General features: G+C 39.4%; 4 protein-coding genes across 7 annotated transcripts; 2 read left to right on the top strand and 2 right to left on the bottom strand.

Moving 5' to 3' along the window:
- Nucleotides 1-127: 127 nt before the first annotated feature.
- Nucleotides 128-15220, top strand: LOC134872796 (galactosylgalactosylxylosylprotein 3-beta-glucuronosyltransferase 1-like). 3 transcript variants are annotated; one of them, XM_063896228.1, is made up of 7 exons: nt 128-363; nt 3163-3412; nt 10774-10916; nt 11529-12040; nt 12493-12789; nt 13036-13141; nt 13848-15219. In XM_063896228.1, the coding sequence occupies exons 3-6, from the start codon at nt 10805-10807 to the stop codon at nt 13120-13122; spliced, it is 1008 nt and encodes a 335-aa protein (XP_063752298.1). In that variant the 5' UTR covers nt 128-363; nt 3163-3412; nt 10774-10804; the 3' UTR covers nt 13123-13141; nt 13848-15219. The 3 variants fall into 3 exon arrangements, with proteins under 3 accessions (XP_063752298.1, XP_063752299.1, XP_063752300.1); XM_063896229.1 differs by lacking the exon at nt 3163-3412 and having other exon boundaries at nt 141-363; nt 13848-15220; XM_063896230.1 differs by lacking the exons at nt 128-363; nt 3163-3412 and adding an exon at nt 9955-9973 and having other exon boundaries at nt 13848-15220.
- LOC134872477 (THAP domain-containing protein 10-like) lies at nt 3752-6236 on the top strand. The gene is made up of 5 exons (XM_063895799.1): nt 3752-4451; nt 4752-4829; nt 5284-5389; nt 5688-5882; nt 5999-6236. The coding sequence occupies exons 1-5, from the start codon at nt 4071-4073 to the stop codon at nt 6184-6186; spliced, it is 948 nt and encodes a 315-aa protein (XP_063751869.1). The 5' UTR covers nt 3752-4070; the 3' UTR covers nt 6187-6236.
- On the bottom strand, nt 5998-8183 carry LOC134872478 (uncharacterized). Its single transcript, XM_063895800.1, has 3 exons — nt 7667-8183; nt 6962-7177; nt 5998-6786 (listed from the first exon to the last, which is right to left on the bottom strand). The coding sequence occupies exons 1-3, from the start codon at nt 7912-7914 to the stop codon at nt 6627-6629; spliced, it is 624 nt and encodes a 207-aa protein (XP_063751870.1). The 5' UTR covers nt 7915-8183; the 3' UTR covers nt 5998-6626.
- Nucleotides 14668-23986, bottom strand: LOC134872794 (beta-galactosidase-1-like protein 2). 2 transcript variants are annotated; one of them, XM_063896227.1, is made up of 20 exons: nt 23906-23986; nt 23526-23597; nt 22838-23023; nt 22275-22343; nt 21556-21651; nt 20887-20995; nt 20711-20803; nt 20503-20584; nt 19857-19921; nt 19673-19757; nt 18394-18531; nt 18113-18193; nt 17376-17485; nt 17139-17285; nt 16413-16484; nt 16190-16268; nt 16013-16100; nt 15816-15927; nt 15604-15720; nt 14668-15463 (listed from the first exon to the last, which is right to left on the bottom strand). In XM_063896227.1, coding segments are annotated over exons 2-20 (1818 nt in total). In that variant the 5' UTR covers nt 23528-23597; nt 23906-23986; the 3' UTR covers nt 14668-15376. The 2 variants fall into 2 exon arrangements, with proteins under 2 accessions (XP_063752297.1, XP_063752296.1); XM_063896226.1 differs by lacking the exon at nt 23906-23986 and having other exon boundaries at nt 23526-23696.
- Between the last annotated feature and the right edge of the window lie 1078 nt (nt 23987-25064).

Here is a 25064-nt window from a genome sequence, read left to right as displayed (position 1 = left end):
AAGGCAGACCCTTTGCATTCATGTGGTGTAAGGGGAAAAGAGTGATGTAGAAATAAAGAGCGACGGGAGCAGTACAGAGGGAGGGAGGGTACAATGCCACTATGCTGCCCTCTCTTCCTTCACATCTCAGTCTGCAAGCACTAGAACACAGCCTGAGCTCGAAAGCATATTCCCAACATGCCCACCTGTAACCCCTATCCTTTGTTCAGGGGTGTATACGTGTGAATGGCAGCGACACCGTTGAGATGTAAACGGTAGCAGAGAAGGCGTAAAACCTGTCTGGAACAAATCATTTGAGCTCTGAGGCAGAAGAGGAAAAGGCGACATGCAGAGAAGTGGATGCTGCTCCAGTCTACAGTTAAGGTCTGGAGCTTTTCTTTCTTCTTTAATCTGTCTTTGATGCTTTCTCGTTATGGATATTTAGCTGGGTCTGATATAGTGTGGGTTGAACAAGACAAACGACATTAGATAGCAACAGATCTGCCTGAATTACAGACAAGTTTCATGTATATAAAAGTAATTTAGACTCTTGTGAGTATAGATTTGTTAGGATATGAGCTTATTTATCACTTCCTTTGTGGGTTTTAAACCAGCATGAAATCAAATATAGTCACTTCAGTTACATGGGACATCTGTTTGAAAAGACATGTAGATCTATACCTTAATATGATCTCTATTTTATAAAGTCGCTGCCAAACTTTAGTTTTCTGATTGCTGCACAGCATCAGTGAAATGTGCATTCTAACAACTAGACCAGAGATCTATACACTGGACAAGAGCCAGCCTTGTGTGTTTTAGAAACAGATAAGTGCAACCAAAATGAAAAACTTACTGGATTGAGACAGGACTAATATGTCTGCTCTATCACAAGGCAATTAAAAGTGCTTTACAAACATGAAAGACATTAAGAGCGTTAAAAAATTGTGCAGCATAAACACATTATAAAAAGGCATTTAAAAACAGTCATTTAAGAGCAAAGATAATGAAATAAACACAACAGGTATAAATTACATGAATAAAAGTTACAGTGCAGAATAGAAGTCACAGTGCAATGTTACGTTAATAAGAACAGTTCAATTAAAAGCAGCGGCAAAAAGAAATGTTTTCAGCCTTTATTTAAAAGTAGTAAGAGTAGCAGCAGCCCTGCAGGGTTGTGGGAGTTTGTGCCAGATATTTGGAGCATAATAACTGAACGCTGCTTCTCCTTGTTTAGTTCTAAGTCTGGGAACAAAAAGTTGACCTGTTCCAGATTGTATTGTGCATAAGTTCCTGTGTAATCTAAATGACAGGTATCTTATTAGAATTCAGAGGGGCTCAGAAGGACATTCAACAGCAAACCATTACACTTTAAACAAGCTTGAATCTGACGAATCTGCTGCACTCTTGATGTACAACATGTTGTACTGAGTCAGATTGTGTGAGGGTGTTTTTTTTTTGCCCACTTGAAAGCTGATTCAGACCAAAGGAAAAGTGTTACTTCAAACAGTAGAAACTCTGCATAAGCAGATCAATACACAGAGCCAGTCCTTGCAAAAGCAGCACTGTCATCCTACCAAACAGGATGCTGACTCTCCTGAAGTTCCAACTGAACTGTAAACTGGCATGACAAATGTAGAAATTGTGACTCAAGAGTATAACAAGAACAAGTATCTGAATGCTGCATACCATTTACATTGGAAGGCAGAGGTGGGAACTGGGAGTGACGTCACATCCGAGTTGACTGCGTTCCAGTAGCACATATCGGAATAAGATGGCCGCCCGTAGGAACGTTTTTGCCTTGATTACAGCTTAAGCAGTCGCCTCGGGTTAGCCACTGTTAGCAATACCAAATACAGACATCGTAACAAAATATCCACAGATAAAAGATGAGCGGTACCGTACTGTATGTACAGTTGGTTAAATATGACACAAATGAGTACAACCCAGTACAACTTGAACGCACCATTAATGCTAACATGGCTGAGTTTTGTTGGTAATGACTAGCTGAGAGTTGTGGTAGATGTAATGTTACGATACATTTGAACTTTTCCATCCTGCAAAGTTCTTACAGTAGCATCAGCAGCTGCCACTCAATTACCATGAATCCACTTAATGTTTTACCAGCACATTAATAATATATTATACATTATACACATTACTAATATTACATTAAGATTTGTGCTGCATTCTCCATCTCTATGTGTGTATGCAGTGGTGGAAACGATATTGAGTTTCTTTACTTAAGTAAAATAACTTTTAAAAATAGCCTAATCTTTTAGTAAAAGTACAGCATTGAGAATAGTACTTAACTAAAAGTATTTAAGTATGGACAGAAAAAAAACTCAACATTTTCAAATATAATCCCAAAGTATAGTGAAGTAAAGTGTAAAAAGTTGCTCAACAAAAAATAACATAAATGCCAATACATTTTTTGTCAACCCACTTATTGGGTAATATGGGTTTCCCCCCTAGACTGCTCAGCTTCAGCAATATCAATCTGAATGTAACATTTACTGCAATAATAAATCATGTCTGTTATGGGAATTATCTATTTGCTACCTTCAGAAAGCTTCATGCTGGTAAATGAAAAGACTATTTTCTGATTTTTATTAAGTAGGTGTGATTTTAAAGCTTGAACGGTAGTAGACACCCAGCCAAACCACCTGCTCATTTATAACCTGTCCCATTACACAATATAACTACCCTCTTTAATAACTGATGCAGCCTGCTGCTTTTTACAATGCTCTCAGTCATCGCTACCTGTGGAGTTTTTTACATTAGAGGAATATTTTTACCCAATTCCATGATTTGAATTTTCATGCACAGGGCTCCATTGAGAAGGCACTCCTTTCATATGCAAGGTAATTGAAGTGAAATTAATGGAAATGCTCTCACTGTTTGACTGGTGAACCGTGTGACTAAAGCTGTTTGTGCCTTAGATAAACAGCACCCACGTTCTGCATGACTCCCTCAATTTTTCAGATCCCACTTCATATACAATAAGTACTTTATTTGTGCGGCTTTGACATTTTTCATGTGATTTATTCCATTGTCCTGAGTCCTCTGGCTGTGGCTGATCCCCCCCACCCCGTCCCCTTGCCATCAGCTTTGACAATCCCAGCCTTTGTTTTTGCAATGAGAAGCAGCATTCTTCCAGAGGGATGACCTCCTCTGTCTCTGCAGGGGCTGGCACTGAGAACGCGACCCTCCCCGAGGATTGGATGGCACCGACCGGATGCTGTGTACGAAATCCATGAGCTGTCACTCCAACTCTGGTGCTCTTATGTGCACCAAACACTGTCCTTCCCAAGGAAAAGCACTTGATGGACCGCTCCGTTCCTCCCAGCTGAAACATCAAGCCCCAGCAGCATGATCAGTACATTCATCATAATCACAGAACCACAGGATTAGATTGTGATCATCACTTAATTCTGTAAGTAAACCTCTCTTAAACAATTATTTACTTATTGACTTAACACCGCATAGTGACTAAGGCTCCTAGCTTAATTTCTAACTATTAAATATATTGAAAAGAGTGCACATCAATCACCAGAAACAGTAATACATCAGATTACCTGCTGCAGTTTATCACACAGACAAAAGAACAGGTCACATTGAGATGTAATGACAGAATGTCTCGGTCCTGATAATTTCCCTCTGTTGTGAATTTGTTTGCAACTTAATTGCAATTATATAAAACACAATCTAAAAGGAGCATATATATGTGGATCCCATATTGTTTTTTTAGTGCACAGTTCTGCTTTGGTTGTTACTCTTTAAAGACCTCATGACACCTAGAGACTACCTTTTTTTATTTAGTCTAAAATAACTTTTATTTTCGATTTGAAATACATAATTGTGATAAATATGCCCGGTTCTCTGTTATTTTCGAAATTTGTACGCAAGCCACTGAAATCCACAGGCCAGTGTCTTGACAACGTTCCAACATAAAGATGACGTATGCTCCGGAACGCTTTTAGACCTGATTGCACCTGCTGCCACCCTTGACCTTGATCATTTCTAGTCACAGTAAGTCGTACTCGCAGTTTTAGCATCTTTAAAGTTTTGTTCTTAATATTTTTGTTGAGAACATGCCTGAGCGGTGTGTTGCAGCGTATTGTTCAAACACCAGGGAGAACGGTTTTACCCTTCATCGGTTTCCGAAAGACCCTGCTTTGTGTGAACTCTGGACGCAACAAGTTTGTAGGACAAGAGCTGGTCCGAAAGGAACAGTATGGAAGCCAAGCTCGTCGTCTGTACTTTGCTCAGCGCATTTTGAAGAGGAGTGCTACGACTCGATCCCCGCTCTGAAGGAGCAGCTTGGTATTGATGTTCGTCTGAAGAAGGTTTTGCTGCCCAATTCGGTTCCGCGTATATTTCATCGAGGGACAAGCTCGAGGTTAGCCCCGGGGGCGAACGGCGACGTCAAGAGCCGGAGGTCTCATGCTCTGGAGAAAAGGCAGAGATTGGAGGTACGTACCTTCTTATTTTGGACTATATTTTAATAATGGAAGGGAAATGAAATGCAAAGGAATGAGTGTTTGGCACTGTGTAAACAGCTTGCGGTGGTTCTTCATAGTTGAAGTTGGCGCTAGCTCTGAACACTTCAGCTCAGCTGGCTACTAGTGCTAAGTGCTTTAGCTATTCAGCTAAGTTCACCTCAGAGTGTTAGCAAAAAGTCAAGTCTCAAGTGTTTGTTTTAGGTTTGCGGTAGCGTTTTTTTCCCCCTCCAACTCACGCTAAATCTTGTGATTTATTTATTTATGTTTCAGGTACTACAGGAATGCCAGTCTGAGTATGTTGCTGAAGAGGAAAGCGATGACTTTCCTGACGGGGACCCATCTACTGATGTAAGTTTTCGGAAAGCGTTCAGGTCAACTAAGTTACTGACTAAAGATTTTATTTGACTAACTACACACAGCATTACAGTATATCAAGTGCCAGTGCCCCCTCTCTCAGACCTTCACCCTCACCATCTCCAGAGGTGTTAAAAGTAAAAGTACTTTTGTGGTGTAATTACAACAGTAGCACATATAACATAACCGTTACACCATTTACTCCATTGTACCTAACTAGATAGATGGACTGTCATTACTGAAAAACACTAAAAACCTAACAAGGACCCACCACAAACTCAATTCAACCAGTGCAGAATCAGCTGATTGTAAGACAAATACACTGGTCTACTTTTTACTAGGTTACCTGTGTTGGAAGGAAACTCTATTTTTTAGTTTTTTTTTTAACTTTTACACACACACACATATGTATACACACATTTATTTATTTACTTACTTATTTATTCAGGTGAATTCAACAGAAGATCAGCACAGTGACTTTTCCGTTCAAGTGTGTCTGAGGCCACCAACAAGGACGGTGGCTATGCAGTTCAAAGGAAGGGGACGGACTAAAGGTATTTTATCATTTATGTACGTATTTTAGCCAAACAGATGTCCGGGGAAACGGGTCTTTTCAGCATTGCATCTTGTGTAGATAGATACATCACTAATGACAATCCTTTTCTATGTCAAACATCTATTTTCACATCTACACAAGAATGTTGGAAAAACTATCTGTCTTAGGAAAAGACTATTTTACAATCTACAAATTTACTAGTGCGAGCAAGCTTCACAAAAAGTTGTGTGTATTGAATGAAGATTTCCTTCAAGCTGACACTGATTTCTATATACTAAACATTGTTTTTTCCCCAGGTGTGCAGGCTACTACATCAATGGTCACTGTTGGGACTCAGACTGAGGATGACTGCTTTTGCTTTCACAACACCGAGAATGCCAACAGGGAGCAGCGGAGCAGACACGATGGCGAGATGATGTTCAACCTGCGGTATCCAAAGTATAAGAAGGGCGGCTACATTGTGAGGAAAGTCTTACAGGAGCCATCTTTTGGTAAGCATAATAGAAAGTTGATTGCAGATATGATTTGTATTTTGAGATGTACATAGTCGTGTGTCATATCTATGGTTGGATTAATTTGAACCTTGTCCCATATTCCTCTGCAACAGGCTATGCTGAAGAGCTGATGCGGATGGTGGAGGCCATGTGTCGAGGTGAGGACTACAACGGTGATGACTTTGACATCCCAGACCCGTCCCCTGTTACAGAGCCACTCAATGCATCATTCGAAAAGCCGGATAAGAGGGCAGCAGTCAATGCACATATGACCCGCTTTAGCATTACAAATAACACCTAAATGTACACATGAGAACCGGACTGAATGGAATAAACACAAACTTAATTTCATCTTTGCCGTGAGTGCTTTGATTTACTGTGTTGGGAACCTCCTGCTCCATCCTCACCTTGGTGTTCTGAAAAGTGTCATTACAGGGTGTGTAGTATGTCTGTGTTGCTACAGTTTTCCCCCTTATCCATGTGGGCTTGTATTGCATTGTCCCTGAAGTACAGCACATCTTAGACACCGTATGATCAAAAATATCAGCTACCCTTCCATGGTGAAGGTGTAAATTGATTTGCTAGGCCTATTTGTTGTAAGCTGTTGTAAGTTGTAAAAATGAAGACACATTCATGTGAAGCCAGAGGTATCATGTATTGACATTCATTTTCATGTATTTACAAACTCATGTATTTAAACTAAAAAAACAAAATTAACAAGTTAACAGCATACATGTATCATCACGGGCTGTTGGTGTCCTGGAACCCCCTGTAATCAATGGAGGGAAAAGTTCTCCGGATACACCACACCACACAGGAAGGTATGGGGACCCTGACATGTCTTCCCAGGTACTCGTAGCACCATCGCACAAACTGTCTGTATCCAGTGTACCTCTTCCACCTAAAAGTTGAAAGAAAATCAGAAGAAAAACACAGGTGTTTTAGATGTAGGCCTAGGCCTACTGTAACCTACATGACAGTTCGTTTTACGCATACATTTACGTCATTGGTGATATCAAATCATACAATTCCTACTAGTCCATACAAATGATTTTACAATAGGATTGTATACTCACTCGTTTCCCTCTACATCCCCGTATTCTTGCCGATAGTGGAAATGTGCGGTGCGCAGAACATGCAGATTCAGACAAACTGGCTCAAAGCCAGAATGTTCTGTGATGCAGCGGGTGTCTGCTCCCTCCTCCTCTCTCCTCTCGCACACTCTTGACTGTTCGCGGCAGCACACCGACTCCACTACCAGTGGCATTGGCTCACATCTCCCACAAGAACACCTAAAATATAACAGATAAAGGCAAGGGGCTTGAAACAATCTTACAATTGTCACAGAACTTTACAAAGTGTCAATGTCATGGGTTGATTCGCGTGAAAAGCCGACGTAGAACTAGCCTAATCGCGGAAGGATGGCCACTGGTCAGGAGCTAGGTTATAGCATAGGCTACTACTGGGTTATAGCATAGGCTACTGTATGAGTATGACGCAGGGCAAACTAATATAGTAGACCTAATTGGTATTTTCATCGCTCTCAAAAAAAATAACATAACTAAATAAAGATTAAGACTATGACAAGCACCGGGAAACAACAATGGCCCTTTGCGATCTGTAGGCTAGTAATGGTGACTATTTGGCTAATTCTGGGAGGTGAGGAGGCAGACTGCACACACACATGCTCGCTGGTGCAAACGCTGGTTGTGGTGGATATTACAAAGTACAATATCTTACGGAGTGTTCATTGTCAGAAAAGTGAACAAGAAGGAAGTTACCATTCCACGTGCTGTAGTCTGCCAAAATCCATAGGCATCCGACCGTCTGCCACAGCAGCACCACCAACAGCGCCTTCTGCCTCGCCATCCGAACTTTCCGTAGAACCCTGTGGCTCCAACTCATCCAAGTATGGCTCGTATCTATAGGGCATAACGCCCCTCACATTGTCCTCCAGCATTGGGTCGGACTCTGCCACTTCGAAAAATGTGTCAGGATCCGAGGATGAATCGGAGTTGTCAGAATCCATGTTGTTGACAGGTGTCAGGATAGTCGTGAGTGACAGGTGGGATAGTGTCTTGACCAAGGAGCCGTTCCGGAGTGTACGTCATAGGTCATGTGACTGACTAATAGGAAGGTCGGTAGCAGATCGCAAAAATCGCACTTTTAAAAGGCCGTACAAACTCAATTTCTCTATCATAATGATTAAAACCAACTTCAAGTGACTATTTTGTATGTGTACTTTCAATGTGTGTATGTATATTACTTTATTTTCCACGTGTCATGAGGTCTTTAAATCAATAATCCCTCAATATTCTGCTTTCAGTATGTTTCTGTCTAATTGCTCCTTGCTGCCCATGCATGTAGTATTCCTGAGTTGTGAAATACATTTTTAACAAAAAGTGAGAAGCGTTCATTCTTCTTCAGTGCTGCGTGAGATGGCACCGTCTTCCCCTCGTTCTCCTTTAACTCCTGGCTCTTTGATCCAGTCAAGGTCTCTCATTAGTGAGCTCTGTGTTGGGGTCATTAAGCTTGTGATTCAGCCCTAAGTAAGGCAGATTCATAGCTCCATAGCTTAGTTGTACAACTCATTATTCAGGTTTGTTTGGTCGTTAGCTGAATGAAGTAATTAAAAAGCAACAGTACAAGAAGAAGCCCTTTGATCCTTCTTTCTTTTAGTGGTGACAAAAATCCATTGACATCATGGCACAAAATTAATTCATGATGATTAAATCAAAACTGAAACCATCATAATAATGGTAGCTATAACTAATTTTAAGAAAAAAACTGTAGAAAAACCAAGTACCAATGGAGAGAAACGTAACTGCAAGTCCGTGACACTTGTAAGGCACACCTCACTGTCTTCCACAAAGGTAATTTCTCAAGGCTATTTATTAAAATCAAAATAATCCCAACATGCCTTTAAAAAAAAGACTATTGACAGTTCAGCCCAAAAAGTCAGCCATTCATCACACCAACATTTTATGTGAAGTCTTTGCAGCATTTTTAGATCCAACCCATGCTTTGCAGAATTTCCGGGAAACTCCTCTCTTTGGATACATTCCATCTGAAATGATTTTGCTGCTGTTAATTAAAGAACGCTCAGGAACGTGGTCATGTAACTAAAATCCTCCACCTGTTCACTTGACCTTATAACTACCACCTTTTAATGACAATGGATAAAGTCCAGTATGACATTTTGTTAACAGAGTACAGAAGTGCAATGGATTTTCTGGCTCAGTTTCAGATTGATTTATAACTTATTATTTATGTCAACTAACACTCTGTTCAGACTTGCAAATACTTCATGAAATAAGTGTGTTTTGTTGTTTTTTTCAAGCAAACAATGGCTAGCTGTGTCACAAGATTGAATTACAAGCATGACTTCTCCAATAACTTTCAATCTGTTCCAAACAACTTTAAGGGATTATTTGAAAAACAGCCCCAAATGTTGTCATGTAGGCAGCTCCTCTCTTCTGGGATCACTTTTCTCTTTTGCTGCTTCCATCTCTGTTTGTGGTCGCTGTTGAATTAAAGTTTTGGTTTGTAGTTGCTGACCCACTGATCTACAATTCTCATCATCCTCTGTGTGAAAACACAAAACCATCTCCTGTCTGCAGTTGAAAGTACCTTACCTGTGGCTTTAATTGATAGAATAAACCCATTTAAGATTAATATCTCACCTTAATGCATATAGATCTGTCCCCTGCTTTGTTTTAAAGTCCTTTTAAATATTTCCTTCTAGAAGCAATCTTACTGCCACAGAGCGTATATGCAAAAGGTGGGTTAACATTTTTGAAAATATTATCCTGCTTGGACCCACAGGAATGTATTAACATTAAAAGACCATGAAATCACTGATACACTTTATTATGCACATTCAGTGCTTTTATCCACTGTAAATACCAGTCAATATCCGTGATAAGCTAGTTACAAAATTCCTAAACACGGATAGAAAAGTTTCAAAGGATCATAAAAAAGAAATGTATATCATTCATGACAGGCTGTCCAATAGATTCCAATCCTTTGTGTTCTCTCTCTGAAGGAATAATCGACCAAACAACCATGTGTGTTAGCTATAAAAGCAGGTAAGATATTATAGATGACACTCATATAGCCCTTTTATCCGAAATGATTTACAATTTGGTTTATTATCATATGCACATTTAAAAATACCTTTCCCTTTACAAGGATATTATTAATTTGGTTAGCTATGTTGGGGGCAGTGGATAAGATGTTCTATGTTTCCAATGTGTTTATGATTGATCTTAAGAACATGACGTTCTTCATAGATTTAACATTTTAGTGCACCAAAGTTTACACCTTTAACTTTAAAATGTACTGTTTTCTTGAGGCAGGACCCCCTAAAAAGCTTCAACCCCCATAGTTTGTCAAAATGCTGTGGGGAACACTGAACACGTTGACTTATTTGTGTCATTGTAAACTACCGTTTAGATAAATCGACAAAATAATGAATACATAATATATACGTATCTCTGTCAACTGTTTACTGCCAGAAGAGGGCATGACCAGTCACAGCTCAAATACTCTCTGTTATAAACCAGTATGCTCATTGAGAAATGAGACCAAAAGAAAGCTCTGAGCATTTCCTGGCCTATTTTCTGTTGTGCAGCAGCTTCAGCAGGCTGGGACTGCTTCTTAACACAAAGTCTCTTGCCTTGTAGTTTGTGCCTTGCAAACAAAGTAAGTTGATGTTCAAGAGAGGGCCGTATAAGGAATTCTAAATGTAATTCACTTAGTAATGGGCAATTAGATGGGGAAATTCAGTGAACCTGTATCCATCAAAGCAGTCAATATTGTCTTTAAGAATGACTGAATAGACTTTTGTAGAAAGACACTTTTTATCTAACCGTACACTGCACTGCAGGTAGTGACATGACCCAGTTCTGACCCTGGAGATGCCGAAGAGACGAGACATCGTCGCCTTTGTGTTGATCGTGTTGCCTTGGACACTTCTCATCACAGTTTGGCACCAGAACAATGTCACTCCTCTGCTTGCTACTCGGAAAGGTAAGTGTAAAAGAGTTCACAGTAAGATTGTAAAATGTTTTCCCATTCATAGTTTTCATAGCTGTACGCAAAGGCAGTACGGTGCTTGTGTAAGTGTGTTCTGACTGAGAACAAGGTAATTTGTTAATGAACCAAGGGTGTAATGCACAGAGGATTGGGTCTGTTTACTAATTGTTCATTTATGATACAAACACTTAAATCAGACTTTAATTTGACCTGGAGTAAATTCACAAGCTACCCTGCAGTGTACAAATTCATTCAAACTAGCTGTACCTTTAAGAACTTTGATAACACTTTAATGATCAATAATTATAATCAAAACATATCATATATATTATTCTCAAATGCACAATGAGTACTTTAACTTTTGGTACTTTAAGTAGATTTTGATGGCCCTACTTTTGTACTTATACAAACCATTTTGATAGAAGGACTTAAACAAACAGTATTCCTACAGTTCCTCTGGTACTTCTAACTAAAGTACAAGATTTAAGTACTTTTCTAATCTAATTTTGTTCAACAACAAATTGTGAAGAAGAACCATTCATCTGAATATACAATGTTAGTGTTTACAGCACACACAGCCTCACTGTAATCATTTGTTTCCCCCAGATGACAGAAGACTTGGTCGCTCCAACTCCAGGAATACTTTTGCTTTAAAGGAGTCGTGTTCACATCAGAACCATGACATTGTGGAGGTGGAGCGCACTGAGTATGTTTACAGCCGGCCTCCGCCATGGTCCGACATCCTGCCAACTATCCACGTCATCACTCCCACCTACAGCCGCTCGGTGCAGAAGGCCGAGCTGACGCGTCTGGCCAACACTTTGCTGCACGTCCCTAACCTGCATTGGATCCTGGTGGAGGATTCTCAGAGGAGGACCACTCTAGTCAGCAATCTCCTCCAAGAGACTGGACTCAACTATACACACCTTAATGTTGAGACACCGAGAAACTATAAGGTACGAGGGGACACTAAGGACCCCAGAATACCTCGGGGGACCATACAGAGAAACCTGGCCGTGCGCTGGCTCAGGGAGACCTTCAGCGAAAACAGCAGTCAGACCGGAGTTGTGTACTTCGCAGACGACGACAACACCTACAGCCTGGAGCTGTTTGAGGAGGTAAATAGAGCAACATTCTAAGAGCTTAATTCCTCTCTAAAAGCAAGTTCACACCGGACACCAATCAAGTTTAACAGCGGCATCATTTGTGCTTACTATATCACTCAAACGAGTGCGGTCTCCCAGAGCTAATGACTTCTGTTAAGGTTTTCTGATTCAACGATGTCATTGATGGCAGGCAAAGATTCTCTTCACTGATTGGATTTTGCGAGACTGAAGCGTAACCATGTCATTCTCAACGTCCAAATTTTCGCCTATCTGCGTCATTGCATTGACTTTACATGTTATCGCACTGCGCAAAAAATGTGCTTCACGTCCGGTGTGAACGCCCCATTCCAATTCCCGACCCTTTCACAGATGTCTTTACCTGTGTTATGTCTTAAACTTAATGTACATTTCAAAACATTACAATTGGTCATGAAAGATCTCTACAAATATTTTCCAATTATCAGATGCGTTCTACCAAAAAGGTGTCGGTGTGGCCCGTGGCCTTTGTTGGTGGCTTGAGATACGAGTCTCCTAAAGTAAACACCCTGGGCAAGGTGTATGGCTGGAAGACGGTATTCGACCCACACCGACCCTTCGCCATCGACATGGCTGGGTTTGCAGTGAACCTGCGCCTCATTCTGTCCAAACCTCAGGCTTTTTTTAAGTTACGAGGGGTGAAAGGAGGTTATCAGGAGAGCAGTTTATTAAAAGAGCTGGTTACTCTCAGCGATTTGGAGCCTAAAGCTGCAAACTGCACTAAGGTAAGAACAATAATAATAAGCAATAAAACAACCTGCTTCTGTAAATGCTGCTTATGTAAGACAATGTTTCTTGAGAACCCTGGCTTTCATAACAATTCTAAGCAATAAACTGTCACCTTTAAGCTAACTCTTCTTCACTTATAGTTCGAAATATGCCAGATTCTGCCTCTAGACATTTTGCAGCAAGCATGATGAAAATGAAAATGCTTGGTTGAGTGTTTCTCCATAGCTTTCTTTTTGCTGCAGGTATTAGTCTGGCACACACGGACAGAGAAGCCTGTGCTGGTAAATGAGGGCAAGAAGGGATTTACAGACTCTAATGTGGAGATATGACATACTTCACATCACACAGGTAATAGCAGAGATTTAAAAAATGCAAATTACTTCACTCCCACACAATGTTCATGTTTGGGGATGGGCCAAAGGAGAGCATATTTGCACATTGAGATGAGGAGTTTACTTGAAATATCTGTATGTATGTCAAGGTTTAACTTATTTATTTAAAGGTTTGTCTCATGCACTTTTTTAATGATTCATTATCAAGTAGTAATGTTTTAACAAAACTAACACTGTCACTTAGGGGATAGAACTGAAGGTTTACACACAACATTCACTGTCCCCAGAGGGTTAACCCCTTGACATTTAATTCATCGTTTCCATGAGCTCTTTTAAAAAAAAGTGAAATGTCACATTATTTACTGGATATAATACGTATTTTAAATGGTGCCCATAGGATAAATCCTAAGGACTATTAAAATCTTAACACCTTTCCCTTAGCACGATAAACAGTATTATGGCATTAATCAAAAATGTTTGGTTAATGCCATAATATCTGCAAAACTATTGACTTCATCATCAGCCTAGGCAGTTTCTTGTAATAAATGCTATTTAGCAAATATTACATGTAAATGTGCTAAGTTACAAAAATAACAAACAAGGTAAACATTATACCTGTTTGGCATTAGCACTGTCATTGTGAGCATGTTAGCATGCCCATGCTGTAGACTCTTTAAGTAATGTTTCTAACATGTCTGTTGTTTCTTTATCTGTGCTTTCAGGGGCATTTGGATTTAAACCAAGTAGCTAGGGTTGAAGATATTATCAAAGCATAGTAGCTGTACTTCAGCAATGAATGCATACCTGTCCATCCAAGGAGGCAGTACAAGCAACGAGCTTACACGGACTACAGTAAGCACAACTGCACAAAATAAGCCGTCTGCTCAGAGCACTGGATGACGAGAGACACTAGAAGGAACCGCCAAAAGAAGCTTGGCCACAGAGTTCTCATTTGAGAGCTAAAACAAAGGACATCACATGATTGAAACTGCAGGAAGGGATGGCACGACAAGCAATAAAGAGCCCTCTGAGTGCAAACAACACCAGCCGAGCCTCCAATCAGCGTTAAATAGGGACCTTTTGTTCTGAAGCGAGCTGGCTGTCTGGCACAGGGCTGCGAAGCGTAATACAAAGGGCACTTGTATAAAGTGAGTCAGCACTGACTGACAGACTGCACTGAGGGGATCTGAGCCCTCCCCACTCGTACTGTACAACACTAAGCTATTTCCATAGCACCCTGAAACCAACACTAATTAGGAGACCTGTTACACCACACCACATATTTGTTTTGGCTCAGCTGTCACACAAACACATGCACTTGAGAACACGGAGCAATTCTTTATTAGCCTGAAAAACTGAAATGTTGACTTCAATTAAATGTATTATGTCATCAAATTTCACATGCATCTGCATTAGGTTAGTTGAAAGCAGTAATATTAAGTTGAACCTAATATTTATTTAAACTTAAAATGAATGCTTTTAACTAACCTCATACAATTATGTGAAATCTGTTGACATAATACATTTAATTAAAGTCAACGTTTTTGTTTTTTCAGTGTACTATGTCTTCTCTTACAGTCATTTACTTAAGATTCATTTATTTATGATAAGCTGTGAAACTGAGGTCTACTTATGTATAAGAGAAGATGTCATATCCCTATGGGCCAGCCCACTTTACAGACATCTTCATCAGCTCATTAAGGTCCGACTGATTGGACAGAAGGATTCTCAGAATAGTTATTTATTGTTCGATTGTAACTGGTACCAGTCACATATTAGTCGTGAGTTATGCATGTGCGAGTCCATGGAATATGAAGCCATTATTCTGAACACTGGACATGCATCCTTTCAAATTGCCACATTACACAATCACAATTATTCCCACCATCAATGGCTGACTGATGGGGTGATTCGGGATGATTTCATACCCTATTGACTTGCACTGGCACTACTTACGAACGTTATCTAGACTCTGTAACTGTTAAGAGTCTGGTCAGTTCTTCATCTGTCAGGCATTCAAAGACAATGTTCACTCAATGATAAATGAGTTATGTTGCTACAAAACAACTTGTGTTTCATATTAAAGGTGTTCACAACAATCATGCATCAGTTCTGAGTCTCACATTAACTTGGACTTTGTTAAACAATCAATTTTAAGCAATACATATCATACAAAAAATAACAATAGTTACTGTATATCCCTGAATTGCACCTAATGTAAAAAAGTATTTATCATAACTAGTGATAACATTCACTGGATTTCTGCTGCCATCCCAAGATCAGGCGTATCTTCAAAAATGACCTTGAAGTCACCCTCCTGCTCTTCAAACACTATGACCTGGAGAAAGCGAGAGATACAGAAGAGAGTTAGCGCTTTGAGACATGACTCTGACTTACTGGGGTAAAATGACAATTACGTGTATTTTGAGAGGTCTAAAGCTATTCCTTTAACAAATGCTGTTTTGTTAACAGCTGTACCTGGTTGATTCCACTGTTTATAAAGGGACCGGGGAGGTAGAGAGCCTGCTGGGGGCCAATAGACCAGTAGCGGCCCAGATTAATCCCATTGATAAACACAACGCCTTTCTCCCAGCCCTGTTGAGCAAATTACATGGTTTCACAATGCAAACATTTTAAAACACACAGAAACATTTACTTAGCATACAAGCTATACGTTTCATCTAACTTACTGGCAGCTTCACAAACGTGTCACTCGGATACCCGTACGCAAACAGCCTCCCCATGAAAAATCCAGGGAAGCTAGGAGTTTCAGGGAGGGTTTTCCAAGGTGCCTGATAGAGACTAAAAAAAGGTATCCATTCAAACACACTATTACAGCATAATGAAAGGGTAATGCAATACTTTCATTTAAATAAAGCATACAAACCTATCAATAAAGCCGGGTTTCATATCCAGGCTGTAAATCGTAAAATCTCGCAAGGGGATGTTGTTTAATAAAATGTCTCCCACAAGGCCTGCAAGAATACAAATCAAAATGAGCTCGTACAATACCTGCTTGAGTGATTTAGGCATAGCAATGAACTGCATATTATCTGTCGATCACCTTTATGTTGTTTGTCAAGGTCTCTTCCCTGGTGGACTCTTCCACAGTTTTCCACCAGTAAACTTAAGGTACGTTTTCCCTGTAAGGATTGATTGTGTTATTATATTCTACATTTTTTACCAGTCAAGCAGCCAACACTTCAAATCCCTCCTATCATTTACTATGAATGCATTGCATATTAGATTATTGACATTCGCCTACATTGTCCAACTTGAGGCCATACCTTACCACCAGGAACTGCAAGCTCCAGGTTTTGGCGTTTGAAAAGGCCAATGTAGCTTCTGTCTACAAACAACTAAGGAGAAAAATATTGATGTCAAATAAATGATATTATAATTCACAACCACAAACACCTCATATTGAAGAAAGACATCAAAGGTTGCTTAAAATGTGTACTATGGGCACACCAACAACATGGATTTACACCTGATAACCCTGACTGATATGAGAGGAATAGTTTATCATTTTTGAAAACATACTTATTCGCAGTTGGATAAGAATATTGTTACTTATTTATTCCATTTAATATACCCCTAAAACCAGCTAGCAAAATTACCCAAAACAAGGTGAAACTGTTAGCCTTTCTGATATTAGCCAGACTGACCTAGCAGCACTGCTAATTCTTTATAGCCACAATACGTATCTTATATCTTTAAAAATGCCACATAAGTGAGTAAACAACATGCTTGTATGACATTTTTTCTAATCTTTCTTCAGTAGCTAACCACAAGTTGACTTTGGCTTCATATATTTTGTACATATAAAAGTATTTATTTTGGATTTATGAACTGAATTGTGGTAAGAGACCATTTTTCCCTAAAGGGCAAACCTTTTCTTTCAGTTAAGTTTTGGCAACTACTTATCGAGGATCAGAGTGTGTGAAATGAGTTGGCATCTGCATCTGCAATGGCAAGTGAGTTCATGCTATAACGAACAATAAAACACTCACTAGCGCTCGATCTCGGACGTTGTCCCCAGACTTCAATAAACCTCCGCTGGTGATGGTCGTTTCATACAGCGTGTATCCGTAGGACTGTCCGTTCCCGTTGTTCACAGGTAGATTCTCTATACTCAGTGGTTTGGGTGATTTAAAGGGCTGCAAACATGTGAAGAAAATAAATTCTCAAGGATTGAAAAGAATTCTTTTCATTACACATGTACGCAAAATATCTTACATAAAACATACTCCCTCAGTGAAGCTCAAAGCATCCCATAATGATAAATGCTGGTACATGATGGCTGATTCATAAGCCTCCCTGTAATGCAGGGCTGTCATGTCAGGTAAACTTTCTCCTCCTGTACAACAAGGTCAAAGACAACATTAAAATAATAATTGATGCCTAAAATATATTGTACAAGATAACTGTTCCAAAAAAACAATTTTAAACATAAACAATGATCATTATGTGGATTCTGTTGGAGGAGCAATATTTTAAAAAATGGCCACTAAATGTTTTAAATGTACAACTTTGAACATGTTGCTCAGGATTATGGATAAAAATAGTCCACAGATAAAAAAATACAATTATTCCGTTGGGTAATATACTTTATTTATTGGGATCAATATTAGGATCAATCATTTCTAAAAAAAAAAATAAGGTTACATGAATGCTTCTTTTGGAGAAAAAAATATGTTCCAAACAATTACAAGGTGGCACAAGACAAGATAAAATGGAACAACAATTAAGATCTGCATGTTATGTGTGGGTGTATTGGTCTTTCTATATAGTAATATAAAATGTTAAAAGGACCCTATTACCTCTGTTTTATTGCATTTTGTGAGTGTGTGATTGCTGGTATTATCATCTCATCATACTGTTTGTCCTTTATGTGTATCACTTGCCTGCACTACATAACATCAGGCAAAGAGGTATATCATGGAATGTAATCACATATTTCAGTACAATTCAGTAATAAACTCACTGTTGTATCGGGAAAGTAAATCCCTGAGGAGATGGTATTTTGGAGTGTACTCCCCAGCTTCAGTCAAGGGAGCGTCATAATCTGAAAAAACATCGTGATTTAACATAGATTAACTATCATTTGCTGCCATCTGCTGGGCGTTTAGGTCAATGCTGTTCTGTAGACAAGGATCATTTCCTTAAGTCCTGACATGGAAGTGCTTCATCTTTATAATAAAATCCTTGTACATTTGCATCAGAGACAAAACTACTTTGTTTGTGAAAGGGCAAATTATTACCAACCGTAGCTAGGGACTAAAGCTTTGTAGGAAGGATCAGCGAGTGCTCCACTCATGAAGCCAAAACTGGAGCCTCCGTGGAACATGTAGAGGTTTACAGACATGCCTCGCCTCAGAATTTCTCTCACAGTGGAAACCATATCTGATAAGGAGCTCAACAAGTTAAATTTACAACAAATTAACTTCTTAAAATCATAAATGTACAACAGGAAATCATAATAAATTGTTGAACCCAAGTCAATTAAAGCATTTTGACACTCTGCTGACCTCTTTGTCACTAAATCAGAAGGTTGATTGGCTTTTATTTCACATTTGCATTTCCATTGTTGTCATGTAGCTGGTGTTCCTCATGCAAAAAGGACAGCAGGAGGAAAATAATAATTATGCAAATTACGGAGTGAGATAGGAAGCATTTGTTTACAGCAGAGTGATTTGACATTACATTTTCCTGGTGGGTAAGAAATATTTATGAAGAGAGTCAGTGGCCTAGAAAAGCCATCAGAACAGACATAATAAACTGTCTTTCTGTCCTGTGGCATATGAGAAACCAACGGCGTTCAAGCTGAAAACAGCCTTACGTTAATTAGTTTTGTATGGTGCAGAATTGGGTTTTACCAATATGTTTGAGTAGATTTATTTCTGTCAAAAATATATTTTGCTGGTCAAAAAGCACAAACAGACCAAGAATGACTTACTTTGTCATACATTAAGACCTATGATAGATTACAATCCATTAATGAATAAAACTTGCAAAACTAATATTTCATTAATGTAGTTTGAAATAGCTGTGACCAAGGGAACCGCCATCAAATCTACTAAATGTATCCAGCATATTTGTATTTGTTGTGACCTTTGTTAGATAATTGAGCAACAGAAATTGATGGAATGGAGAAAGGTAATTTCATGCAACAAAGGTTCTTTGCTGGAACTTTTTTTTTCACAATGCTGCTAAGGATTATTATTCTAATTTTAAAATGTTTACGTGGGATGTGTATTTATGTCATTAATGTAAACTTGCCATATTTTAGCCTACTTTTTGTATTTTTCTTTTTATCTTCACTGTCCCTTTGCTCTAACAATGTCAACTAACTGAATAAAGGATTTCTGATTATGAACCCAGAAGGTTAAGTTACATTTATACAGTAAGTACCTTAAATATTCAAATTGGGTAGTATGAAAACAACATTTCCATTCATCCAACATTACGTTTGAGGATGATACAGATTAATTAGCAATCATTTTTAATCTATTAAGACACTGAAAAAAAGGAGAGCCTTCCTTACCCTCTGGAGGAAGCACATGGTGGAGGTCGCCCCACACATCATATCCACCAGTCCAGTAGTCCATCACCATGGTGGGGCTGTTGGGCTGACACAGCGAAGAAAAGGTCCAACACTTAGCTTACTGTCCAGTGTTTCATTCACTGTTAATGCGATATCTTCATTGTTGGAAAGTTAAGATACAGACCTGAATAGAGTTAAGATCCTGGATGTCTCTGTGATTTAGCTTCCGCAGCTTCACTGATCTGATGGCTGCAAGATAGGAGATCACAGGGTCAGGTTGTGTTGACTTGCACTTCTAATAGCTAGCGCTCAACACTTGTACGTGATAGGTAGAGGGGGCATCTTTAGCGGTTGCTGTGTGTGTGTGTGTGTGTGTGTGTGTGTGTGTGTGTGTGTGTGTGTGTGTGTGTTCATTAAAGAGCCCTATTGTGCTTTCAGGATTTTTCCCTTTCCTGTAATATAGGATTTAGTGCATGTTAATGGTCTACAAAGGCTAAAATCCTGTGTTCCCGCCAAAGGGAAATTCTCTTCCCCCCTGAAACTCCTCCATTGGACTCCTTTGTTACTTCCGTAACATAGTGGCATCACTATGTAAAACTTGCACTTCTAATAGCTAGCTCTCCAACACATTGTACGTGATAGGCTAGGGGGCGGGACATCTTTAAGCGGTCGACCATCACAACAGAGCCGGCTAGCTAACCAATCAGAGCAGACTGGGCTCTTGTTTCAGACAGAGGGTGAAAAGAGGCACTGTAGCACAGGCAGTATGAGAAAAATAAAGAACTTTTTGAACATTAAAGCAAGGAAACTGAGCAGAATATTACATGTACCTCCATCCACTCCGCCAGACTTTAATGTGTTGTGGTTGTCCGATGTGAGCAAGAGCTCGCTGATCCCTCTGGACTGTAAAGCCTTTCAAAATAAAAAAAAGAGTTTGAACATCATCATCCATGTCATTATCAATCTCTTTTTGTACATGTGTGTATTTTTATGCAGGTTTAAAGGGGGTATTTGAATCAAGCAAGCCTAATACGTCACCTCTTTAATAAACAGCATGTAACTTTCATCCTTTGCATATGAACCATACTCGTTTTCCACCTGCACTGCAATGATGGGACCCCCCTTTTTGAACTATTAAACATAAACAATGACAGTAGGTTATATGCACTAGAAGTAAACCAGACTTGGTTTCAGCTTTAATGAGTAATAGTGACCTGCAGTGGAACCACTTTTGGTATGAGTTTGTCAAAGTAAGTATTGACAGCATGAGTAAAGCCTGGGTAAGTGGTTCTGAGTTTCATGCTTCCATCACGGAGGAGCCAGCTGCAAAGAGACAGGAAACAAGAAGTTTTGATACGTCTAAAGCCAAGAGCAGCAAGAACAACAGATGCACAGTAAGTCTTAGCATGAATTCATTCAGGAATTCAAGTATTCTAAAATGCTGGACAACGCTTCAATGTCTTCACTAACAGCCACATGTGACTTCTTCAGCTCCCTCACCTGAAAAGTAGCAACTTTATGTTTCAGCTAAAGTGGATTTAAATTTACTTTAAAATGTAATACATTCATTCAGGAATATCAACTATTTTTGAACATACTTTTGGGTTAGTTAATTCTAACTTATTCTTTATATTTTCAATTTGATATTGCTTACTCTATAAATAAATATCTTTACATTTTAAAGAAGTATATATTTACTGTTTGTTTATTTTTTATTTGTACAATGTCTTTTTACATGATGCTGAAACAAATATCAATAAAGTATATCTTATCTATCCATCTCATCTTAATCTGCATCTTTATTTTAAACATACACAGAAAAAATCTAGATGCAACCCTGAATACATTTTTCCTAAAAAAAAGCGACATGTAAAGTGTACTACCTTGGCAGCCCTCCTAGATCCAGCTCGGAGGAAATATAGGGCCCTGGACGTAAAATCACCCACAATCCAAGTTCAGCGGCAAGATTAATATAGGCTCTGAAACCAAGTCGGATACAATGAATTTGCATTTTCTCTTAAAAAAACAAGTCTAGACCCAAAGTGAGATCACATATCTTGTTGTTGGAGGGGTATGAAATGTGCTTGGTAAAACAGCAACAGGCTGAGGAGTCCCTGTTCACTCGTCACAGCGGTGTTGTTAATTGCAGGACAAGCTCTGTTGTTTGGCTGCTGTTGTCAGGTGGGGCCTCTAGCCTCCCCCTGAGACCTGGGGCCTGGATAATGAGAAGAAATGAGAGTATTCCCAGCTCACCTTAAAGCAGGTGTTACTGTCAGAACAGCAGGAGAGCTGGTGCAAGATGTTTTCATTCTTGTTAGGGATGTACTGTATGTACACTGAAACGTTGACTGTAATTAAATGTATTGTCAACAGATTTCCCATAACTGTATTAGTTTAGTTGAAAGCAATAATATCAAGTTTAATTACACATATTAGGTTCAACATAATATTATTGCTTTCAACTAAACTAATACAGTTATAAGTCAACCTTTCAGTTTTTTCGGTGTAGGTTGCACATTAGGATTAATGAGAGCTTGGGCAGCAATCCCATAAGAAATAAGATGTGATGATTCATTATGAGTTCAATAACACTACCCCTTACTCTAAATCCAGCAGTGTGTGGAAGGTGAACACCCCTCTCTCTGGCTGGTGCAGACTCCACGGCACATACCTGCAAGGATACATGATATTGTCTGTTCACATTCAAGCAGCAGAGTGGAAGAAGTACTCCGATCTTGTATTTAAGTAAACGATGAACTACCACAGAGTAGGAATACTCTGTTACAAGTAAAAGTCCTGCATTGAAAATGTTACTAAAGTAAAAGTATTAGCAGAGAAAAAGTACCAAATGTAAAAGTACTCATTATGCAGATTGGTCCAACTTTTGATTATAATTATTGATGAATTAAAGTGTTACCGATCTGGTAAAGGTGCAGCTAGTTTCAATGACTTTGCGTACTGCAGGATAGCTTGTGAATTTAATCCAAGTGTAACTAAAGTCTGATTTAAGTGTTGATTATATGTCACATTATGAATCAAAATCTGCAAAGTAACTAAAGGTACTCAAATTTAGTAGTACTTGAGTAACCTACTTAGTTACTTTACACCACTGTCAAGCAGTGACCAGTCTGTGGAAACAAATCACATTCATAGTAGTTTTCCTACGTAGTGAGTGTGTTGAGGCCACAAGCCTTCATCTTCATCAGCCGGTCCCTCCAGTAGGCCCTGGGCACCCGGAAATAGTGGATGGATCCCCCTATGATACAGAAGGGCTCTCCCTCCAGGGTGAACTGGGACGAGTTAGCCCTCAGACCCAGCTTCCTGCTCATGATCCGCCCCCTTGCTGGCAGCCTGCAAGAAGAGCTCGTTTGTGTCACACTCACATAGTGTAGAACATAGGCTATTGTGTTTAAAAAGACCACATGACATGCTCGATAGGAATTTGCAGACGTCTTGTTGGAGAAACAGCAAGAACATATTTGTATTGAGAAGCACGAGGGACTTCAACAGATGAGTTTAATTTTTCTTATTTAACCTTTTAAACTATTACATATTCTTTTTCACTTGATATATTTGCATCACACAACTTTAGTTAAAGTTGCTTTTACTCCATTCATTTGTTTTACCTTAGGATAGCTTTTACCAATAACGTGCACAATGATAATAATATTCCTAGAGGGATTTACTGTATCAGTGATAGTTTTGGTAAGCTATCAAATCACACTTTTTGTAAAAGCATATTCATATGTCCAGGCCTGCAGCATTAATTTAATGTGTTCACAAGGCACTGCATCAGGCCTACCAGCCTCAAAGTATCACTAACTGAAACAATACAATTGGAAAATGTACTCACATGAGATATATGATGAAGCCAACTATGCACAGACAGATGAGTGCATATTTCCTCTTGTGCGTATTTCGTACCCTAAAAACAGCCATCCAAAGAAAGTGAGATTTTCTATTTTGACAGAGGCAGCAGTCAGGTTAAGTTAACAGCAGCAGCTGAGCACAGGCGATGCTGGCATCAACAAGCACCGCCTCATGGGAGGTCCTCTGTGCAGAGCTATGGAAATCAAACACAACCTTAACACAACAGGCTTTGCATCAATTTGTATTGTTCCTCTTTAAAATGTATAGATGAGGATGACAAATAAAGTGCATGAAAAAGTATTATTTTTAACTTTAGGTTTATCTAATGTTTAAAAATAGGGTACAGAATCCGAATAAGAATACCTTTATTTACAAGATAGCAGACAGTAATAATAATAGTTCCGTTGTCATGGCCTCCCTCCAGCCTAGCCGGCAGACTTTCCCCCCTCCCCCTCTGTTTGTGTGTGATTGCAGTAGTAGAAACAGGTGTGGAGGAGCCAGGTTACCAGCTGCCATCAATCCAATCAACTCTGCTCAAAAGCTCCAGTCCCCACTCGTCCTCTATGTTAAACTCTGTATTCTAGCTCAGTGATTCACTGTTATGGCAGTTATTCTGTTTCTGATCCCTATTTTACTTAAGTCTGACTCATGGCTCTGTCTCCAGATCTTTTCCCACTCCTGGATCCACCATTCTCCCTGGATTTTTACCCAAAGCTGGTCTCCAAGCTCTCCAACCTGCCCAGTCACCATTTGGCTTCAGACCTGAACTCATCCTGTCTCAGCCTTTTCCATCTCTTGAATCCACTCTGCACTGGACCACATGCACCTCAACCTGAACAGGTAAAACAGGATTATTTTTTTGGTCCAAATCTTTGCAGTCTGTCTTCTGCACTTGGTTTATTTGGAAGTCGTTAAGAGGTCAGGATAAACACCACTACGAGGGGGCTGAATGACAACTGATTGACAGCCACCTATAGAGCTGGTTTCACCTCTCCCCACAGGTCCACGGTCTGGATTTCCATGGGACTGTTTTTTCCCTTTCTTTTCATCAGCAGCCACACAAACCTCACACTTACAACCCCTCATCCACAGACCAATAGGCCAGTTCACACAGTTTGCAACCCTGAACCCCTTAACCCCAACTTTATCTACCAACTAGTTTTTTTTTTAAGATAATCAGCTGTGCGATTAAACTCTCTTGGTCTGTATACAGTTACAGCCTTGTCTACCTGCATATCCACATTTTCGGGGTGCGTTTAAAGATAGCTTAAAACGCAGGTGAAACATCCTGGGGGGTAGGGCTAATGGACAGCAATTGGAAATTGGTTTGCAATTTAAAGAGGATTGTCTTCACCAAATTTCATGAATATCGGAGAAACTATATGTGACTACCACACAACAGGGGGCGCAACTTTGCTATTTTAAAACAAAGGTACAATTTATTTATTTTTCTACGAAAACTGTATCAATCTGGTCTACACGCGCCAATGCACCACCTACAGCAACATTTACACAGGTGAAA

This window comes from Eleginops maclovinus, chromosome 11 (genome assembly GCF_036324505.1).
Source record: "Eleginops maclovinus isolate JMC-PN-2008 ecotype Puerto Natales chromosome 11, JC_Emac_rtc_rv5, whole genome shotgun sequence".
In the NCBI taxonomy this organism is placed as follows: domain Eukaryota; kingdom Metazoa; phylum Chordata; class Actinopteri; order Perciformes; family Eleginopidae; genus Eleginops; species Eleginops maclovinus.
Note: the sequence above shows the minus strand (reverse complement) of the source record. Positions and strands in the feature narration are given on the sequence as shown.

Excerpts from the sequence above, each read along its gene's own strand:
- LOC134872477 (XM_063895799.1), top strand. The coding sequence starts at position 4,071 with ATGCCTGAGCGGTGTGTTGCAGCGTATTGTTCAAACACCAGGGAGAAC. Across the intron at positions 4,830-5,283 it reads ACGGGGACCCATCTACTGAT|GTGAATTCAACAGAAGATCA; the intron begins GTAAGTTTTCGG and ends TTATTTATTCAG. Across the intron at positions 5,883-5,998 it reads CTTACAGGAGCCATCTTTTG|GCTATGCTGAAGAGCTGATG; the intron begins GTAAGCATAATA and ends CCTCTGCAACAG.
- LOC134872794 (XM_063896226.1), bottom strand. The coding sequence starts at position 23,611 with ATGGCTGTTTTTAGGGTACGAAATACGCACAAGAGGAAATATGCACTC. Across the intron at positions 22,344-22,837 it reads GGCCTCAACACACTCACTAC|GTATGTGCCGTGGAGTCTGC; the intron begins GTAGGAAAACTA and ends GTATCCTTGCAG. Across the intron at positions 18,532-19,672 it reads CCATGTGCTTCCTCCAGAGG|ATATGGTTTCCACTGTGAGA; the intron begins GTAAGGAAGGCT and ends GCTCCTTATCAG.
- LOC134872478 (XM_063895800.1), bottom strand. The coding sequence starts at position 7,914 with ATGGATTCTGACAACTCCGATTCATCCTCGGATCCTGACACATTTTTC. Across the intron at positions 7,178-7,666 it reads AGACTACAGCACGTGGAATG|GTGTTCTTGTGGGAGATGTG; the intron begins GTAACTTCCTTC and ends GTTATATTTTAG. Across the intron at positions 6,787-6,961 it reads GGGGATGTAGAGGGAAACGA|GTGGAAGAGGTACACTGGAT; the intron begins GTGAGTATACAA and ends TTCAACTTTTAG.
- LOC134872796 (XM_063896229.1), top strand. The coding sequence starts at position 10,805 with ATGCCGAAGAGACGAGACATCGTCGCCTTTGTGTTGATCGTGTTGCCT. Across the intron at positions 10,917-11,528 it reads TCTGCTTGCTACTCGGAAAG|ATGACAGAAGACTTGGTCGC; the intron begins GTAAGTGTAAAA and ends TGTTTCCCCCAG. Across the intron at positions 12,041-12,492 it reads GCCTGGAGCTGTTTGAGGAG|ATGCGTTCTACCAAAAAGGT; the intron begins GTAAATAGAGCA and ends TCCAATTATCAG.